Source organism: Astatotilapia calliptera, chromosome 3, assembly GCF_964374335.1.
Source record: "Astatotilapia calliptera chromosome 3, fAstCal68.1, whole genome shotgun sequence".
NCBI lineage: Eukaryota > Metazoa > Chordata > Actinopteri > Cichliformes > Cichlidae > Astatotilapia > Astatotilapia calliptera.
The window spans coordinates 36,852,089-36,870,576 of NC_137424.1; the positions used below are offsets into that span (position 1 = coordinate 36,852,089).

Consider the following 18,488-nt stretch of genomic DNA (forward strand, 5'->3'; position numbering starts at 1 on the left):
TTGCGACAGCTTCCGCGCTTGAAATAGATCAATGGAAAAACTAGCGAGCTCATTCATAACTTTGCTGTTGCGAAATAACAGAGCTGATGGGAAATGGAGCGCAGATCTTTTAGTTAGTCTGTTATATATATTTTTTTAATTAACTTTCCAATTTTACATTTTTATTCAGTTACATGTACAAATACCTGACACGAAGTCACGCAGATGTCTTGTCACCGGTGCCTCCTCGCAGTGGCTGCACTGACAAATATGATCAAACTCACTAAAAGACTTAAATTAAAGGTAATTCCTGTAGTTCATCTATATATTTTAAAAATATGGTTTCACGAGCACGCAATGACACTACTATGGAGTAAACGCGACTTTCGGGTTTGATCTAAAACTTTTCTAAAACGCTAAAGTGAAAGGAAGAAAAAGTTTTAGGTTCCAGTTTAATCTTGCGAGTGTATGCTATGTACGGTCAGGCGAACGGTCAAGAGTCAGCGAAAGTGGAGCAAATTCAGCAACGTCACCGCAATTAAAGGGCCGCCTGTTTGCCAAAGATTCGGTTGATCCGTCCCCCCACATCAGTGAATTCCGTCTTCAGACTCTGATGTGAAATCCCAAATCCCTTTCATTCAAAGAACTCAATCAAAGTAAACAATAGACACATTGCTTGCCGAAAGGCTTTGTTTAAGCTTTAGCAAGAATAGAGGAAGTCCCTGATGTCCCCCTGGCTGAGAACTACTCACTTTCCGCAGCACAAAGTCTCCAATGTGGTTGTACAGATGTGTTTATACGTCTGGCTAATGGAGCTCCATCAGTGCTCAAGCTGTGTGCTGTTTCTGAGAGACTTGCGAAAAGAAGTGTGGGTGTGGGGTGCTCTATAAGGCTGTTTCTATCTGTTGTTATCACATTATCCATTTACTAATTTGTTTATTTGCCTTCGCCCCCCCGAGAGCAGTTCAGTGGAAATGCTTAATTAATAGCTGTATGTGAAGTTGTGTTTAATCCAATAAAGTGGTGAAGGAGTCGGCACTTAACTGTCCATTTCAAAATGTGCTTTCATTCATTAGAAACTCGTGAGCAACGCGTCTTTAATGTAGTGAGCAGCGTACTGGTGGGGTTCAAATCGAGCCTGTAATGGGCTCAAGTTCGACTCTGAAAGTACAAAACCATGAATGAGTCCTTTCTGTATAACTCTGCACTAAATCAGCACCAGCAAGCTTGTGGGTTGTTGTGAGTTTGTCGAGTTCGACTAGGTTAAAAAAGGCACAAAAAAAGTCACGCTTGTGTGTGTATGCTGGATTCAGCGTGCAAATTCTGCTTAAAAACAGGCCTCGGCTTAATGCAAAATGTAACCCTGAAGTGTAATAAAGCAGCAAAGAAACAAATGCCGGTGAAACACACTTGTATCCCTAACTGTGGGTCATTGTTTAGTTTCATTTGAATGCTTGCTTCAGCATTTTAAGACAGAAGTGCCTTTTTTTTTCTCTTTCTTTCTTTCTTTCTTTCTTTCTTTCTTTCTTTCTTTCTTTCTTTCTTTCTTTCTTTCTTTCTTTCTTTCTTTCTTTCTTTCTTTCTCCCGAGGCCATTTTTTTCCCTTTTCTTTGCAAGCACCTGGGGTATCAAAACAAATAAGCAGGCTGCCATGCTCGTGAAGGAATATAATTTAAAAGTACAGTCTGGTTGCACTCCCGAGGTCCCAAAGATGAGGCTGCACCGGCTATCTGCAGAATCGATACAGCAGTTAGGAGCGAGGATGTAGGTGGGCGACATACCGTCAATAGCTGAGAGCAAGACCCTGGAGTGGTCGTAGGCTATCACGTTGGCATATCTGTTCTTTGGTTTGTTGACCTCTAGGTTGGAGTGCTCCCATGTGAACTGCTGGCCAGGGTCGATGGACTGTAAGAGAGAAGATATTTGTTTTGTGACTGCAGTGAAACTATTTGGCTCCGTTTGGCACGTAAAACAAGATTGAATTTCACTCTTTGGCGATTCCTAGCGCGTGTTGTCAGAATGCCCACTGAAAAATGCATTTCACCTCACAACGAGTGAAAATGAAAATCATATCTATTACATTATGCGGGTGTTTAAATAAACCGCTTTAAGAGTGTGCCTGGGGCTCGAGGTCACGTCTGGTGCTGTTGTTAGACCGGGGATGCTGAAAGGTTGAAGGGTACTGTTTTAACATCATGTGTGTGGAACACGGACTTTATTCCAGTGCGTACAGTACAACACCCGCTCTGCATACACAAAGATGTGAAGTTGTTGAGTCCATAGATCAGTCTTACCCACACATTTAATCTCCCATACTTGATTTGGGTACTACTATCCAATAGCCTTTTTAGAAAGTGGGGTGTCTACACACACTGGACACAAAGTTCACTCTTTTGCTGTGCAAATGTTAAAACAGAAATGTGGGAAAACTATTTGAACTGTGTTGTTTTTGGCATGAAATAACCTCTAGATATAAAAGATTAGATTAACAAAATAATGCATTCTGAATTGGTCACAGAGGAAATTGCTTGTGTTCACATCAGCTTTTCTTATTTGATTAGCAGGATTTTATGGCTCATAGTAGAGCGCTACACTCGAGACTAGTTCAGTTTTGATATCCAGGCCCTCCTTCAGATTTGTTAAGCAGGGCTTGATAACGGTCCCCTGTTGCAGAGAAATGAACTATAAAATGTAATATGACAAAGGGAAAACATAAAGACATGATAGATAGAGTTTCATTTCGCATTAACAGGAAAATATTGTTCCTGTGCTATTAATGATTTTTGTTTTTTTTGAGTTAATCTCCAATGAAGGCGACGATAGACCAAGTGCAAAATAGCAAAATATGAGAATGATTGTACTTTTTTGATCTATAAGATCAAAATCTGGCATTTTGGTGCAATTTATTGCTCATAGTTTCTTTATCTTTAACAAGTATAAACATATAAGCAGTTTAGGGTTAAACAAATATTACAGAGGTGTGTATGATTAACTTGGTGTTTTACATTTAAGCCCAATGGGAATTTATTTTAAGACCGAGTTCTTTGTCTGCAGAAATCACCTAAGCATAAATATGTGGGAGACAAACCGCAGGCTTAGCCTGATATTTTATCAAAATATGTTGAAACAGTGGGCTGCAACATTGCTCATAATAGGAATCTTTATTTCATTGTGCTCGCAAAATTGCTTTCCACTGCTCTCGAGTAAGCACTATGAAATTGGAATTCAATGTACTTAAGCTGCAATAATGATTGGGCAGCTTGGCAGGCACCCATGCAGTGACCTCATAGATTTTGGAGTTGTTGAAGGACCTGCAGAGAGAAATTGGCAGGGAAAAGGTGACCGTTCATATCTCGTACAGAAAGCACCTCTTGCTTGCATGTATTTTGAGGTACCATGAGTGTTCTGCCAGTGTAATTTCATCTACATGGCAATACGCAGGTAACAATTACAACTGCCTGAATACAGTCAGCAGGTAAGGGAACCCGAAGGCCTGATTGCATGACACTTGTTCATTAATGCACTTTTATCCTGATGATTGTCATGGTCAGTATGCATAGGTGACAGTAGTTAATGTTTAGATGGGAGTGTTTTCCATAGCATTGATACATGCACACATACAAGGAGACACACAGCTATGGCTTCGATTAACATGTTCTTATCATTAACTTTGTTTAGGCATCTCTCTGCAAATACGTTCATTGTTATGTACTTAATTGTGGCCTGCTATGCTCCACAGTCTGACTCCAACTACAACGTATAAACTGCAGCCAGCGATGGTAGCCCATGCTGCTCTGTAACCTCGGTGATCTTGGTGGAGTCGCACATGAGCCAGTTTTCCATGACTCCATGTTCTGGTGAGAGTAGCTCTGCAGCTCACAGCAGAGCAGAGCCAGCGCTGCTAGCTGCAGTCCAAAACAGTGGAGTTGGAGTTTGTCTGACTGAGGATGATGAAATCTGATGAGTCAGCTGAAGACTAGAGACACCCCTTCAGCCCTGTTCATTATAAATTAATATTGGGTGACAAAATGAGCCACCAAACACAGGATATCATTTATCTATCTATCTATTTTCCCACCCACTTAGATACTGGAAGCACCAACAGCATAATTTTTAATGACGAGAGTTCACCTTTAAATCATAAAATGATATATGTTGTGGCTGCCGCTGTGACATTTTAGTCATGTAGGCTTACTTTATAGCATACACTTGTCAAAGCGGAAAAAAGCACAGGTGTTACTAATGAAATTAATAACCCATTCAGCTGCCTCGGGAAGCAATGTCACTGAGCCAGCAGGCACAATAGCAGGGTCCTGGAACTAGAAATGGAATGTGCCATTATTAGTGTTATTAATTATACCTGTGTTGACATGTCAAACAGCCTAAAGCCTTAGTTTGGTGATGAAAGTAGTTGCCAACACCCCTACCGGCAAGCCAGCCACCAAACACATGCAGCTAAATATCATTAATTTAATATTAATTAAGTAAATTTATGTGATTTGGCCAACACTCCCCCAAAAAGTTGCCGTTTAAGCAGCTGACTCACACTCACAGAGCTCAATCAACATTAGGAATTTTCCGACACTCACCTCGTACTCCTGTGAAAACTTGAGGTTATCGTTGGCTTTCAGGCGCTCCAGATGATCCGCTAATTCCATGACAGGGATTGGAGGGTGGCTGGCCATACCTGCCAATCACATTGGACCCAAGGTCAGTCCCCAAGTCTTTTGAAAGGGCATCACCCAAGCACAAGCAAATGGTGAATCATTAGATAAGCGGCATGTGGTTACAACAGGGAAAATGGAAGAGCGGATCGTTGTTAGGCTAGTTTGTTCACTCAAAGCAGTGACCATGCTGGTAAAGAGAATATGGGCACAGAAGCCAATGAGGAGTCACCGAGCACACTTTGCCCCCACTGGGACCTCTCCCTACTGAGAGAGAAGAACGTTATTCACGCTGCAGTGGACAGTTAGCATGACATTAAAGCACAGACACGAACGAACATCCCAAAACAAACAGAACGAAACAAAACGAAAAGACATTCAATGTTAGGCCAGATGTTGACGTCTGCTTTGAGTGATGACATGGTTTCAAGGCTGTCATTTCAAACTCCGCCTCCTGTGATGATATAGCATTAACATAAGATGGATTAGATGGGGATGGAGATACAAGGCTTGGCAGAAAAAAAAAGAAAAGAAAGGAGTTAAAGCTGGAAAAAAAAGTATTCCAAAAACAAGTCGTGTCAAATGTGTAATCGAGACCAACTAACTTGACAAATGGAGGTTACTGGGGTGACTGGGCGCACCTGAACCTGTGGAGGAAACGGCGGTGGAATTAAATATATTGCAGACGTCAGAGCAATGTGATGACTATTGTCTTTACAAAGAGAAGGTAGAAATTGAAATGTGACAAGAGGGAGCTGCATGATTATGTGTTTTCTAAATGGGACATTCATTAGTAACATACAAATCACCATGCCAGAAGCTTTGCTATGCCACCATGCTTATTTCATGGAAATAAGAAAGCATACGAGGAACAGAATCGCAAATCACTGCGAGCGCTTTATTTGCCACTGTTTTTACACTTGACCGCCGGCATTGTAATGTATCAGCTGATTCTCGATCCTCCCTCAAACTCTGCTTTTGTGTCTCACAGGTGGCCTTTGTTGTTAGTGAGACGACACTGGCTTATGACGATAGCTAGACCAAGCATTCATTCCCAGCTTGTCCAATAATGTCCTTTTTAAAACAAGCCTTTGGAAGCGGCACATTTTTCGACTTGCAGGGTTTGTTGTGGGGTTTCACACATTTATCCAAACTATAATCTCTTTCTCTTTATGGTATCGAAAACTAAGAAGCATAAAGCAAGTAAAAAGCAAAATGAAATCAAGCAACACAGAGTCCAAAATGAGATACAAACCGCTATCTCCTGGCAGGCTAACTTATGTCGGTACCATACTCTGCAAATGTGAGCATCGTCATTGCTTAAGATCCAGTGTTGCTGCAACCAGTGCATCAAGAGATCAATGCAAAATAACAGCAGATAACTAACTTTATTAAAGCTGATACTTTTGCCCTGCTGATATATATCGCCTGATATTACCTGTTTGCAGATACACCGATATCGCCATTTATAACAGCTGATGAATGAAAGTTAAAAAACTATAGAAGAGATTGGAGAAGCACCCTATTAACTATGTGGATAGCCTGTCCACCACAGAGCAACCTCTCTGTTGGCTACACTACTGAAAAGGGACTTTTTCCTTCCCACTGTTGCCAAGTGCTAGCTCATAGTCTGCCATCTGATTGTTGGGGTTTTCTCTCTATTAGTGTGGGGCCTTTACCTTACAATATAACACACCTTCAGGGGAATGTTATTGTGAATTGCTGCTATATAAATACAACTGATATGAACTGAAACGCTACAAACAACCCGCTAATCTGAGCAGTTTAGAAGAGCTTAAAGGAGTAGCTTTTTGTGACAGTACAACAAGATTATTTTTAAGCTGCAGTGTCACACTATCTTAGCAAGAACTCATCAATACACAGACGAAACGTCAGGGGATCTGCTTATATTTTATGTGTCTGAAAGAAAAAGAATATCGGCAGATTTTTGCCTCACCAAGTGTCTTAAAAGTCCTGTCTCTTTTGCTCTAGTGTTTGATGCTCTGGGGTGAGAACGTATTGAACATGCTACTTGGAGGCTTGTCAGTATAATAGCAATGCAATAGTTTATGTGTAGGTGTCAGTATATTTAAGAGCTTAGATAAAGGGAAAAAGATGAAAGAAAATTCAACAAGACTCCTTAAGAATTTATGTGCCATTATGACACACCAGCTGGGTGTTAGTCTGTCTCTGCAGAGGTGATATCTCATTTTGGTTTCTGGCACAAGTGGGCATTAGCTAATGGAAGCTGCAGCGTTTTCCCACCCACTCTCGCGTCTCTCTGAAAGACGGCAAAGGCCGTTTCTATTGCAACCCACTACTCAAAATCCATTTCCACCACTGGGGGACAATGAAGGTACCTTTTCCAACACACTGTCGCTCAAACATCAAGCGTCCTTAAGATGAAAATGTCCATTGACGGGGTAAAGAGCTGAGAGAGAGTAGGGGAGAGAGGTGGTCTAATGTAGAAGCTGCTTCAGGACTTGAGAGAAAGTGGTCAGGTGGTAGGAAAAAGAAATGTTTGGCCCTTTTTGAGCCAAGATATCAGCTCTCAAAAAGGCTGTTTGGGGGGAAAAGTGATGGCTTGAGAGGCGAGCGAAATAGTGGAAGGATAGTTGAGATCACTCTGAGCCAAAAGGAAAAATACCCCTCTGCTGGGATGAAACACTCTGTAATGGCCCCTAAAATCATTGAAGAGCATTCATAAATATGCATAATCTTTAGCAAAAATGAGCCTGCGGGGATAATTCATCCTCCTTTCATACTAGCCGACCTGAAAAATATGGCATTATTGGCAGCCTCTGAACACCTGTCCCAAAGCAGCGAGTGCCAGAGGAACTCAAACGGCAGTCAAGTGTGCCACTCTTGGTCAGCATGGAGGCAAAGATGCATGCCACCTTTCCAGGCGATAAATGGACTGTGACTCCCGTCTTTTCCCGAGGCGAGAAACGGCCGCACGACTGAGCCACGGCGCGACCGCTCACCTCAGCACTAAAGGTCGGCGCGAGTAAACATCGCTGTTTACAGCTTGTAACCGCTTTCGTATCCCTATGGCCTGCATACCGAATGAAACACACGGACGTTCTGTATTTTGCTCAACTTCCGCGATGTTCCTTGTCCTAACAGGACTACACCGCTACAGAGTGACAGGTCTGGATGACCTGGATAACCCAGGTGCAGAGGAAGATGACAGATGTCACGAAACTGTCAAGCTCACATTTCTGCCTCTCCATTTCCTCCCTGAGAAATGTCTCCAGGGAGGCCCGTGTCAGTGCTGACCCTCTGTGTCTTCTCAAGCACCTGTCCATTATCTACCTGCAAACTGCTCACACAGTCTGTGCCAATCTCACTGCAAAGATGATGTGTTTTCTTACAGTGAGGTCATATTAGGCTAGCTGAATTAATTAAAGCAAGCACTCAGTAGCACTGACATCCTCAGTCTTAAATTCACACCACACCAAGACGACAACATGTGGCATCGTTCGGGATACTTACCGGGTGTTTGGAAGTTGAGACGTCGCAGCTCAACTGGATCAGTGGGATGATGAAGTGGCATTTCCTTGCTGTTGGGGAGACTACCTTTTCTAGCTTCAGACTCGGCTCGTTTTCTGTGGAGCAAATTGTCAATTTTAATTAATTCCGGGAGATTATTTGACTAATTTGTACTCAAAACTCTTAATTGTTATTGTGTAACCTCAAAGCTTGCCTCGCGGTCTCATGAATAATGAAGGCACATATGTAATTAAGGAAGTGACAGGGCTACATTCTTGTAGTACATAGGGCTATAAGAGGTAGGCAAAATAACATCACGTTATAGTATAAAGCCATCAAGTACAATACGCCCTTAGACAGTAAATACTACCTTTAGCAAAACCTTTTGTTCACTTTTCACTACTAATGTCAGGCGAAGGTTTGGATACAACTTTTTAGTAATTTGGAAGCTGTAGCTGGGGTTGGTTTAAGAGTGCATTACATTATATATTGATAGTGTTTTTTGTTTCAGAGAAAACTTGCTCCACTCCCTTTTTAGTTTTGTTAGATTCTCGAATCAAGTGCCACTTTCACAGATGTAAATGTAGTTCATTCTTTAAAAAAGAAGCAAGTTAGGGGGCCATGTTGCACCACGAATACAAAGTTAATTAGCAGTTGGAAAGGTCAAGCTGCTTGTGCTTTGATCTCCTCCTATCATACACAGCAGATGTAAGCAACATGCTTCCCAGGTCATTTCAACTCCAAATGAGAGACAGCAGTTTCTATAGGTTTAGGTATCATATGCACAGCAAGGACGAGGGGAAAAAAAAGGGTTTTGAAAGGAATTAGGTCTTTATCTATTTCTTTCTCACTCTTACCTGTCCGGCTTGCTGCTCCATTGGTGAGCAAGAAAAGAAATATCAACAAAACATTAGGTGGTAAGACCGTTGACTTTGTATACTGGAGAATGCCATAAACTTTTCCTTAGAATAAGTAAATGGCTGGCTTGCATGAGAGACAAACGATACCAATCATATCTCAGTTTTTGCTTCGCGTGCGAGATTAGTGATGCTTCACTTCAGAGATTATGCTCAATTATGCAGCCTTGGGGCTCTTTGTTTCAAATGCTACAGTTTCCCAGGTGCATCCAAGATTTGTACATTGTATCTCTGCTATTTCAAGCAGTTTCAGCTGATTGCTTCTTGTTCGAGCATAAAAGTCATCTCTTGACTCTTAATTGCTGTGTCTGCCTTCTCCTGCCTACCACTGTTGCATTTATTAAAGTCACGACGTCGGCACGTTCAAGTGGGATCAGGATCTCGGATGAATGTGTGCAAGTCAAGCACATAAGAGCGTTCAAATTTGTTTTATTTAAAACAAAACGATCGCGCTCTATTGATTCGGCAGTCCGACCATCCTGTCGTCCCCCCCTGCGAGATCGCTAATAACGATAACATCAGCGGGGGTGGATGTGCTCTCGTTAAGACTGAGATATCCACTCTCTGTAATGTATACGGTACACTGTGGCCCAAGCACACGAAAACAGAGTAGTAGTACTGCTGCAAGTCAGAGAGAGCAATAAATGAGCATCTCTGCAAACGCAGTAACGTTAAGCACCAATTTAAAAATCAAACAAACACAAATGAGCACTGCCCTTCTGTTCTATGTGTTAAATGCCCACATGAAACTACAGTGAGGCAGATTAATGTGATATGACTCTAACAATAATGATAATACTGATTTAAAGCACTGATGAGGATACCTTGCTTGCGATCGCACCGCAACCCTAGTTGGCCCTGACTTCTGTTTCTCTCTGCTCGTCATACCCGCGCCCTTTCCTATAGCTCAGCAGAACATGCTTGTTTCCATTTGTTTTGCACAGGAGGCGACTTTTGTCACATAAAAATTGATCTTGACAAGAGAAATATATGCTGGTTATGCACTAAATGTTCCCTAATGTGGCAGTGACACTGGCTGGGTAATCGATGTGTAAATCTGCCTGCCACGAATGGAAAGACCAAAGCCAGCCGCATATGCAGTCCATGCTCACTTTCAAGTCACCTTTGTATTATCTCAAATTTTATATGAACGAATGCCAAGGACAATAAAATGCAAGAGCCAGAATAAAGCTGTACCTCTAAACCTCTTTACATTACACTGATAGTATTGATGGATTTTTTTTTGGTCTTCGGTATTGGTACTGTTATGTGATTTGGGCTTGTGCTGACTCTTCAGTTACTAATCTTACCCTTCCAAAATTAAACCTTGAGGACTACTGTTAAATTCTGCTTAGGCCTGGACATTTGATTGAATGAACACTGCAGAAAATCTGCCTTATGTAAAAGGTGAGAAGGGACAAGATAGCAAAGTGTGTAGATGTGTAAGTGTGCACCTTCAATATGTGCCTGTCCCGGCAAAACAGGAGGGCAGCATAAGGTCAAAGCCTGGATCAAGAGCTGAGTCCCCCCTCCCGTGGAATAGGTAGTGGGATAAAGGAAGAGGCTGGGAAGCTATCCCAGGCCCCAGGGCCTTTCAAAGGCTGCACACACACATGCGGTGACATGCAGCAGATAGTCAAAGCTCTCCCCTCCTACGCTTGACTGATGAGCAGTGACAGCACGAGGTCTGACTACCACTAGGGGGTTTTATGCAAAAAAATAAAAAGAGGCTGTTTTGATTCAGTGTGAAAATGCACTACAACAAGTGTTTTTTTTATTTTTTTTTACAGTGTTACATGGGTTTAAGAGTGTGTGTTTGTGCGTGCAGGGGGCGGAGGGACGTGTCTGATTAACTTTCAGTCAACGCACGTGTCTGTTTGAAGGATCGTGGGCGACTGCACTTCATGCCTTGACAGCTTGGGTAGCTGCATTCTTGAATTCACTTACAAGAGATTAAAAGTGTGTGTGTGTGTGTGTGTGTGTGTGTGTGTGTGTGTGTGCGTGTGTGCATGCGCGCGCAACTGGCTTTGACAGTCACGGCTTGTCTGAAGATCAATGAACCTTATGGTTTTAGCTACATTCTTACGTTTAGCATCTGCACTCAAATGTGCTAACTGCAAATTCATGTGTGGGGTTTTTAAAATACATTTAAATACTTATTGGTAACACTTGAATGCTCGGTGACTATAGATGACATGAATTTAAAGTGCACGTATGCGGTCTATGTAGTAAAGCGTGTGTACATTAGTGCATTGTTTTATACCGTCTCCTTTGCAGTCAATGTGCACTAGCACAGAAATAGAGTTCAGTGACTTCCCACCTACACTGAAGGGGGAAAAATACATGGCTCTTTATTGGCTTTGTATGCAGCTGGTATTTCCAGTGGAATGTGGAGTTTAAAGCTACGGCTAACTGCCTTAGCTAATCACAGACATTTGCTAAGAAACACATCCCTAACATTAGCTGTTTGACAGCTAACTAGATACAGAGATATGGCGCCAGAAGTTAGGCCAACCCCATTAGCGTGCGTTGGTATCAGAGTCTGACGTGTTTGCGTGTTAGTCTGTCTTTTCACGCTAAGCTAGCTGTATATTCTGAATTGGATTCTCATGCTTGTGCTCCCTGTGTGTTAATTAGCTTTTTAAATCCTCACCTCTTGTAAAGGAGGATGGCAATAACGATGCATATGATGAAGACAACAGCTAGCACAGGCCCCACTACCCAGATGAGGCCCTCCTCCTCATCGATGATTGGCTGGGGATCGATGTCGGCTGAAATGACCGAGTCCGAGTAGGGGCTGGTAGCATACATAATCTGAGCCAGGGAAAAACAAATTAAAGGTAAATGTTCTGAAATACGCGCCATTTTTAAAAAAAATGAAAGGTTTGTCCAGTTTTCTGTGCATCATTTCGACATCAAAAGTGTTGGCGGGTACAACAAACCCAATCTAAACGCTTTCCAGGGTGTCAAATGTGCTACACGCAGTCTGATACCCTCTTATATCCGGATTTAACAGTTTGTTTTGTTTCCGCTTCTTTTTACTCTAACTCTCGTTGGTTAAAAAAAAGTGTTAGGGGGTGTTAAAAATAACATTTATCCACAGAGTGGTCTCTAACACGCTCCATATGTGGGTAAGGACCTTCTCGCTTTTCTCTGATGCTAAATGACACCTCATGCGTGTCTTTTAGATGCCAGCAGCTTTGACAAAGCGTCAGTATTTGACGCCCTGGGAATGAGAGCGGGCTAGTACATCTAGACCTATTTTTGGGTGCCTGAGGTATTTAAAGCAGCACTGCAAACCTTCAGTTAATATACGGCCACTGCTGAGCATATCTTGGCGAAGACAGACATGACCAACAATACATATTAAAAGCCAATTCAAAGTTTTTCTGTGTAGTTCATTCTAAGCCGGACTTTGACCAATCAGAATTATCTTTAGTATCTCTCCTATACTGGAGCCTTGATTGAACTATTCCACAGTCCAAGTGAAGATTAAAAAAAAAGGTCCAGTGGGAAGAAAATATATGCTTCAGTGGGCAAATTAGAGATTTCCCTCCGTCCGTCATTATCGTTTTTGCTCTACCTGAACTCAGGGTTAGTGGAGAGAGTGTGAGGCAGCACTATAGACCCTGCAGCTCATCAACTCCATCATCTTGCCTGCAGCTGCCTAATCATGCAGCTTTCTGGTCTTCAGTACAGACAGACAAATGCACACACACACACTAGCTGCAGCAGCGAAGATAAGGCGGACCGCACACTGGATGCAATTAAAGAGGAGCGCTGTTATCGAGGTGTTCTCGCGATCAGCTAAGGTCTTAAGGGGCTTCTCTCCCTAAAGCAGCAAGGGTCAGCTTCTTCTGGCTGCAGCTTTAAGTTTTAAAGTCCAACGCCTCAAAAGGACTCAGAGTAACACATCTGACCAGAAGCCAGCTCCAACCCTCAGCCAGGACGCGGCACGGTTAACCTTCTCTGCTTACCAACACGGACAGCTGCTTTTTATTTTTTTATTTTAAGAACAAAGAATGTGAAATCACTAGCAAGGGGGCTTCCTAATGGGAAGAAAACTTATACTCGAGTATCGTGGGGTAGACTTACATTCTCGGACATCTCCAGAACAGCAAGCACAAAGAAGATGTATTCCTGGCCATTCTGAAGTTGCTTGTTCTCAAAGTCCCCATAGATCTTTCCATCTCCCAGGGTGAACTGTTTGGGCAGGTCTTTGAAGTAAGCGGCGATATAGGCTTTGGGTTCTGCCTGCCTCTGGAAACGAAGGCCCCTGCTCGTTCGGTTTATCTCCTTCAGCAGCTACAGTGAGGAGTGAGAAGCAGACAGTTGATAACACACAGGCACACGTTCCAGTACACACATGAAAACAAATCCACACAAACCAAATATCTCTATCTAGATTTTTTTTCTTCTTCTTCTTTTTTTCCCCTGATCGCTGAGCTGAAAACGCTGATTGCAAAAAAAAAAAAAAAGGCCAGAACATTACAAGAAAAGATCAATGACTTATTTCGTGTTTTTTTGGACTACAAAAGATTGTCAGATTAAAAGATTGTGTGGATTTCCAGCATATAAAACAGCTGAGGATTATCCAACAGCTTCAAACAGTAAAAAAGACACCAAATTAATTCACAATTTACACAGCTCAATTATTCTTCTCTTGCTGATAGCATCAGAAAGATTTTTTGATGAAATATGTAGACAAATAGAAGAGAAGAGTTTTCTGTGTTTGACGACTTCTGTTATGCGTTTTTAATTCTTTGCCTTCAGTTCGAATGAAAGATGTGTAGAGCTGGATTATATATATTGAGATTAAATTAGCAACATGTTCAAATTCACGTTTAATTTGTGCTTTATTTGTTTGCCGTTTTTCACTCCTCTGTTGCCTCCTTGGGCGATTAGTTTTAGCGCTTGTGACTCTAATAGGCTGAAGGACTGTGCCCTTCGTACGAGCCATCAGATTTTAAATTTCTGGTACAAAGCGCGGATGATAATTATGCTAATCGGGCCTGGCTAGTTGTTTCGTCGTCTGAATGCATATCCACGGCCTGTGCGCGTGTGCGTGCGCGGTTGTCATTCACTTTAGAGAGGGTGCGCTCATTGTGTGTGCTCTGTTTTGGCTGCGGGGCTGTTGGTGCTGCCCGATAATGTCTTCAATCATCTCTCCTGTCAACACAGCTAAATCTAGCTGCCCTTGGGAAAAGTTGTGAAAAGGTGAGTGCCAATATTGACAAACAAATAAATTCTGACAGAGGGGTGACTTTTGGCCAATCGGTCAAGGCTACAGACACATCGGCACGAGCTGGAAAGCCGATACCAGGTGAGACACCGCGTGTTTTTCTTTCAGCCTTCCAGACACGTGCGACATCTCAAGATTTAAAAATTGAGGTATAATTATCAAGATTCGATTTGCGAGTGCTATTCTTCTTGTTCCACCTCGAATTGAAACATTTGCTTACACATACATCAATGCATAGCCCAGACCCCCCACCCCTCACCCCCCTCGAATTATCCTGACTGGCTAAATATAAAAGTTGTCAAGTGTTTTGTGGATATGCAGGTAGCCTAGCTTTGCCTGGAATGAGAAGAGACATGAAGGCCTGATGCAGCTCTTCAGGTAATTACCACAGACATAAAGAGGAGGAGGAGGAGGTGGGGATAGGGGTTTGAGTTTGCAGTGCACTTGATGGCTACTTTATGTTCTCATTTCCATATGAACAGTGCTCTCTGCAGCTATTTGCGTCAATCAGCGGGACTCATCTGCTGTTCTCCCAGCCCCTTATTTTTTTTCCTAGTTTGAAGGAAAAGACGTGTGCGGGCTGCATGTGCGCAAAGTTTATAGGGCTCGTTATGAAGCCGAGTATAATAAGGAGATAAAAAGAAAAAAAATTTATAGCCATTATAACCAATTATGACAATTAAAACCAAATCATCCTTTTCAGCATACCTCCTCCAAATTCATCTCGTCAGGACTATCCCAGGGTTTGAAAAACTTGCCGGTGCGTTGCTTCTTCAGAGGTACCACCACAATATAATAACCCCTGCAAAATATAAAGTGTTATATAAATACAAATTGTTCTGGACTGGGTGGAGTCAGTGGAATAAACAACACAGCAAGAAGAGCCACGGCAACGGTGTCTGTCCGTATTAGAAAGCGTAGTCTGCTGACCAGAAAACAGTGCAAAGAGACTAAAATCATGCTTTTAGCAAGTTACATGATCTCTTATCATCTGATCAGGGATTTCTTTTCTGCATTAATTCAAGCATGTTCATTGAAGTCAGGCAATATGGTTATACCTCGGTTAGGCCCCCTGTGGGCTAATTAGGAGAGCTCAGCAAAGCGAGATGGGTTTTTCATCTCTTCATCGCGGTGGCAACAGAGATAACGACCTCCTGCCAGATTTGGGCTTCCTGGTTTGGGCGCTGCTCTAGCTAGCATTAGCCAGGATAGCAGTGTGGCCAGCTAATGGGAAACTAATTAGCTTAAGCTCTGGCGTGGGAGATAGTGGTCCAAATGTAACCACCGATTTAAAAAGGAATAAAGAAAACCCCAAGATGGGTTTGGAGCTTCAGTCTGCAATCGGATGTGATCCATGGCCTTCTGACAACCCTGGGCTTTGTTGAAAGGCTGTAAGAGACTTTATAGGGCTTAGAGGAGTGTGCTTAAATGAGCCGGGGTGCTCCACTGTGTAATGACTCAGGTGAAGTGGATATTACACTGAAATGCAGGGATGAATATAAATGACTGTTTTGGAAGAATTACCCCTGACAAGGTCAGCTATCAAGTTAACTTGTTTATTTCCATTCACAGAGCAACAGTAGGAAATACAAATCAGTAATGTGGATGTGGGAAACGAGTTAAATATCCAACAAGACACATTTTGATACACTACCCAGGTCAGGAAATTCAGAGTTGACTCAGGAACGCTGCTCCGAGCTAATCTGTTGGCTTATGTTGTTATTATGTGTTTGACTGCATAGCTGCAATGGATGTATTGTATCTCACTGATGGAGCTCAATTCGGGACTGAAAACAATACTTCTGATCTATGCAGTACTAATGAATCAAAAAATAAAAGGAAAACACATGTGCACGTTTTTTTTTCTGCTTACCTTACTCTCTCAGAAGTCTCCACTGCAGGTAGCTCCACAGTCACCATACCGTCTGAGTTGGTCTTGTCGACCAAATAGGGTTTGGTGCGGAGGACGTCCGGGGCCGTCATGGTGGACACGCGGTGTTGAAGACCTCCCGCGCTGTTGCCGCGATTGGTCAAGAGGAAAGAGTACTGAGTTTCAGGCTGAAGACCCGTGATTAGCTTCTGGGTTAACTTCCCATCGACCTCCACACTCTGCCCGTTATCGTAGAGGATCTGTAAAAGGATGATTCACTTGAGGTTTCATGTAGAATACCACATGATTTCTAATGTAGTGTACATTGCAAGTATTTACAAGGCTTTGTGTTGCGTGTATATGAAAGTGCCATACTGAGCTAGGCAATGCTCACAGTGAAAGGTTGAGCAGGGTTGTAGGTGTCTGGAATTTCCCATGTCAGCAGCACCGACGACTTCATGGCAGCTTTCACGTGAAAATTTTTTGCAAACACTGCTAAAAGAAAGGGGGAGCATGTGATTTAGACACAAAACATCCTCTCGCTCTTTTTTTTTAAAACAAATCTACCGACAGAAGTCCCACATCGTTGCTTACCTGATGCCTTCTTTAAACCAGGCTGAAAGCAGCAGTGCTACTCTGAACTCAACACTATCCTCTTACCTTCTTACCCACCAGCTCTTAAAATTAATGACTGACCTTTGCTTAACTGACAAGACAAAGAGACGTACATACTTACTCCACGTGCATTTCTTAAATGACTGTTAGATTAAAGAGACTAATGATAGGGCAGTATGTCAGAACCAAAGTCTTCGGGTTGACTCCGTACTTTGACAACTTCTGCCTTTTGAGGTTTTTAGGGAAGTGATTGGAAAGGGCAGAGCAGGGAAAGGTCGGCTTGTTATTGTTATTTTTTTTTTAAAGGGAAAGGCCTAAAAAAAATTCAGGGACTGGTCCTACCTTGATCCACAGGCTGTGTCCTGAATTGGACACTTGGGCTATAGGGACCAGCGCCCTTGCTGGTGAAGGCACACATTTTAATATCATAAGTAGTATCGGCCCTAAGGCCATCCAGGATGACTGTCGACTCCGGGGCAGTGATGAAGAGTTCTGAGGGACTGCGCGGGCTGTTGATGTCCTTGTACTGCAGAGCGTACTTCACTATTTGCCCGTTTCGTTCTGCCAGCAGCACAGGTTGCCAGCTAACCTGAATGGTGGAGGTGGTGGCGCCCTCCGCTTTAATGTTCTGAGGGTAGCCGCTTGGAACGTCCTCGTTTGTGGTCACTTCTTTGACCGTTTCTTCACCAAAGCCCACCTTGTTGCGCGCCGATAGGCGAAAAGTGTAAGAGGCTCCCTTGTGGATCTCTTTGGTTGTGTAGTGGTTCTCTCTCTCTGCGAACTCAATAACAGTCAGAGGATCCACATCTTTACGGCCGAAGCGGAGACGATAGCCTTGCAGGGGCCCGTGAGTTATTGCTGGGGGGTTCCACTGGAGGAGAGCTGTGCCCATGTTGGTTGTACTGACCTTAAGCCAAGGTTTTTCAGGAACTAATAGCAGCAATGGAGAAAGGGACAAGTTAGAAATATTTGCAGCACACAGGCATTCAGTGTTAGTCAATCTACAGTCAGCTATCTCTGTCTTTAGTGTGGCATGACGCAGTACAAGAGGCGTTTCCTGGTTTTTTGTTTTGTCTGTTTACGTTTCTACAATAAAAGTGCCTTCAGCTTTGCCATGTCATACCAGTGGGTAAGACTTATTGTTTCTTAATGAGACAGTAATTAGCTGTATTCGTGCTCACTGACAAGTGTAAATAATGCTTAGGATATTACATAATAGTTTGATTGTTATTAGATGCAATACTATAGCATTGCAAAGTGGAGATGTGTCAGCAGTGATGGTTCCGTTACCTGCACCAGTGGTGGTGATCAGCTTGGGCTTGCTGCGTGCACCGTCGCCCTTTGTCGTGAAGGCTGCGACAGTAACAGAATACGTGGTCTCAGCCTGCAGTTCTGTGATGATCATTTCCTGTGAAGACACAAGACTTGAGTTGCAGGATGCTCATGTGTTATTATGCAGATGCAAGCAAACAGAAGTGGGATGTGATATTAAAATAACCTTCACGAACACATTCCTTTAGCATATGTGAGGCAGCACGCTAAACAGCTGGCCAAAGATGCAGATCGAGAATCCCAGCTGTAGCCAAGCAACAACACAATCAGGAACAACCTTTCTTTCCAATATTTCCAGTGTTTATTATCTTGACTTCACTGTCAGATAAACAGCTCTTTGCAAATCGTCTCTCCCTCCTCGCTGACAGGAAGAGACC

At 42.8% G+C, this 18,488-nt stretch overlaps 1 protein-coding gene across 24 annotated transcripts in view; it reads right to left on the bottom strand.

The window, feature by feature from the left end:
• ptprda (protein tyrosine phosphatase receptor type Da) overlaps nucleotides 1-18,488 on the bottom strand; it is a 406,188-nt gene that overhangs the window by 15,334 nt on the left and 372,366 nt on the right. For 8 of the 24 annotated variants that reach the window (XM_026161898.2, XM_026161888.2, XM_026161884.2 and 5 more), the window contains 12 exons: nucleotides 18,070-18,187; nucleotides 17,122-17,709; nucleotides 16,559-16,659; nucleotides 16,168-16,424; nucleotides 15,003-15,096; nucleotides 13,148-13,357; nucleotides 11,706-11,866; nucleotides 8,993-9,004; nucleotides 8,139-8,251; nucleotides 5,249-5,290; nucleotides 4,569-4,666; nucleotides 1,761-1,884 (listed from right to left, as the gene is read on the bottom strand). In XM_026161898.2, coding sequence (XP_026017683.1) covers nucleotides 1,761-1,884; nucleotides 4,569-4,666; nucleotides 5,249-5,290; nucleotides 8,139-8,251; nucleotides 8,993-9,004; nucleotides 11,706-11,866; nucleotides 13,148-13,357; nucleotides 15,003-15,096; nucleotides 16,168-16,424; nucleotides 16,559-16,659; nucleotides 17,122-17,709; nucleotides 18,070-18,187 — 1,918 coding nt within the window. The remainder of the gene's footprint in view (nucleotides 1-1,760; nucleotides 1,885-4,568; nucleotides 4,667-5,248; nucleotides 5,291-8,138; nucleotides 8,252-8,992; nucleotides 9,005-11,705; nucleotides 11,867-13,147; nucleotides 13,358-15,002; nucleotides 15,097-16,167; nucleotides 16,425-16,558; nucleotides 16,660-17,121; nucleotides 17,710-18,069; nucleotides 18,188-18,488) is intronic. The other 16 variants (XM_026161910.2, XM_080290191.1, XM_080290227.1 and 13 more) reach the window with 10 other exon arrangements.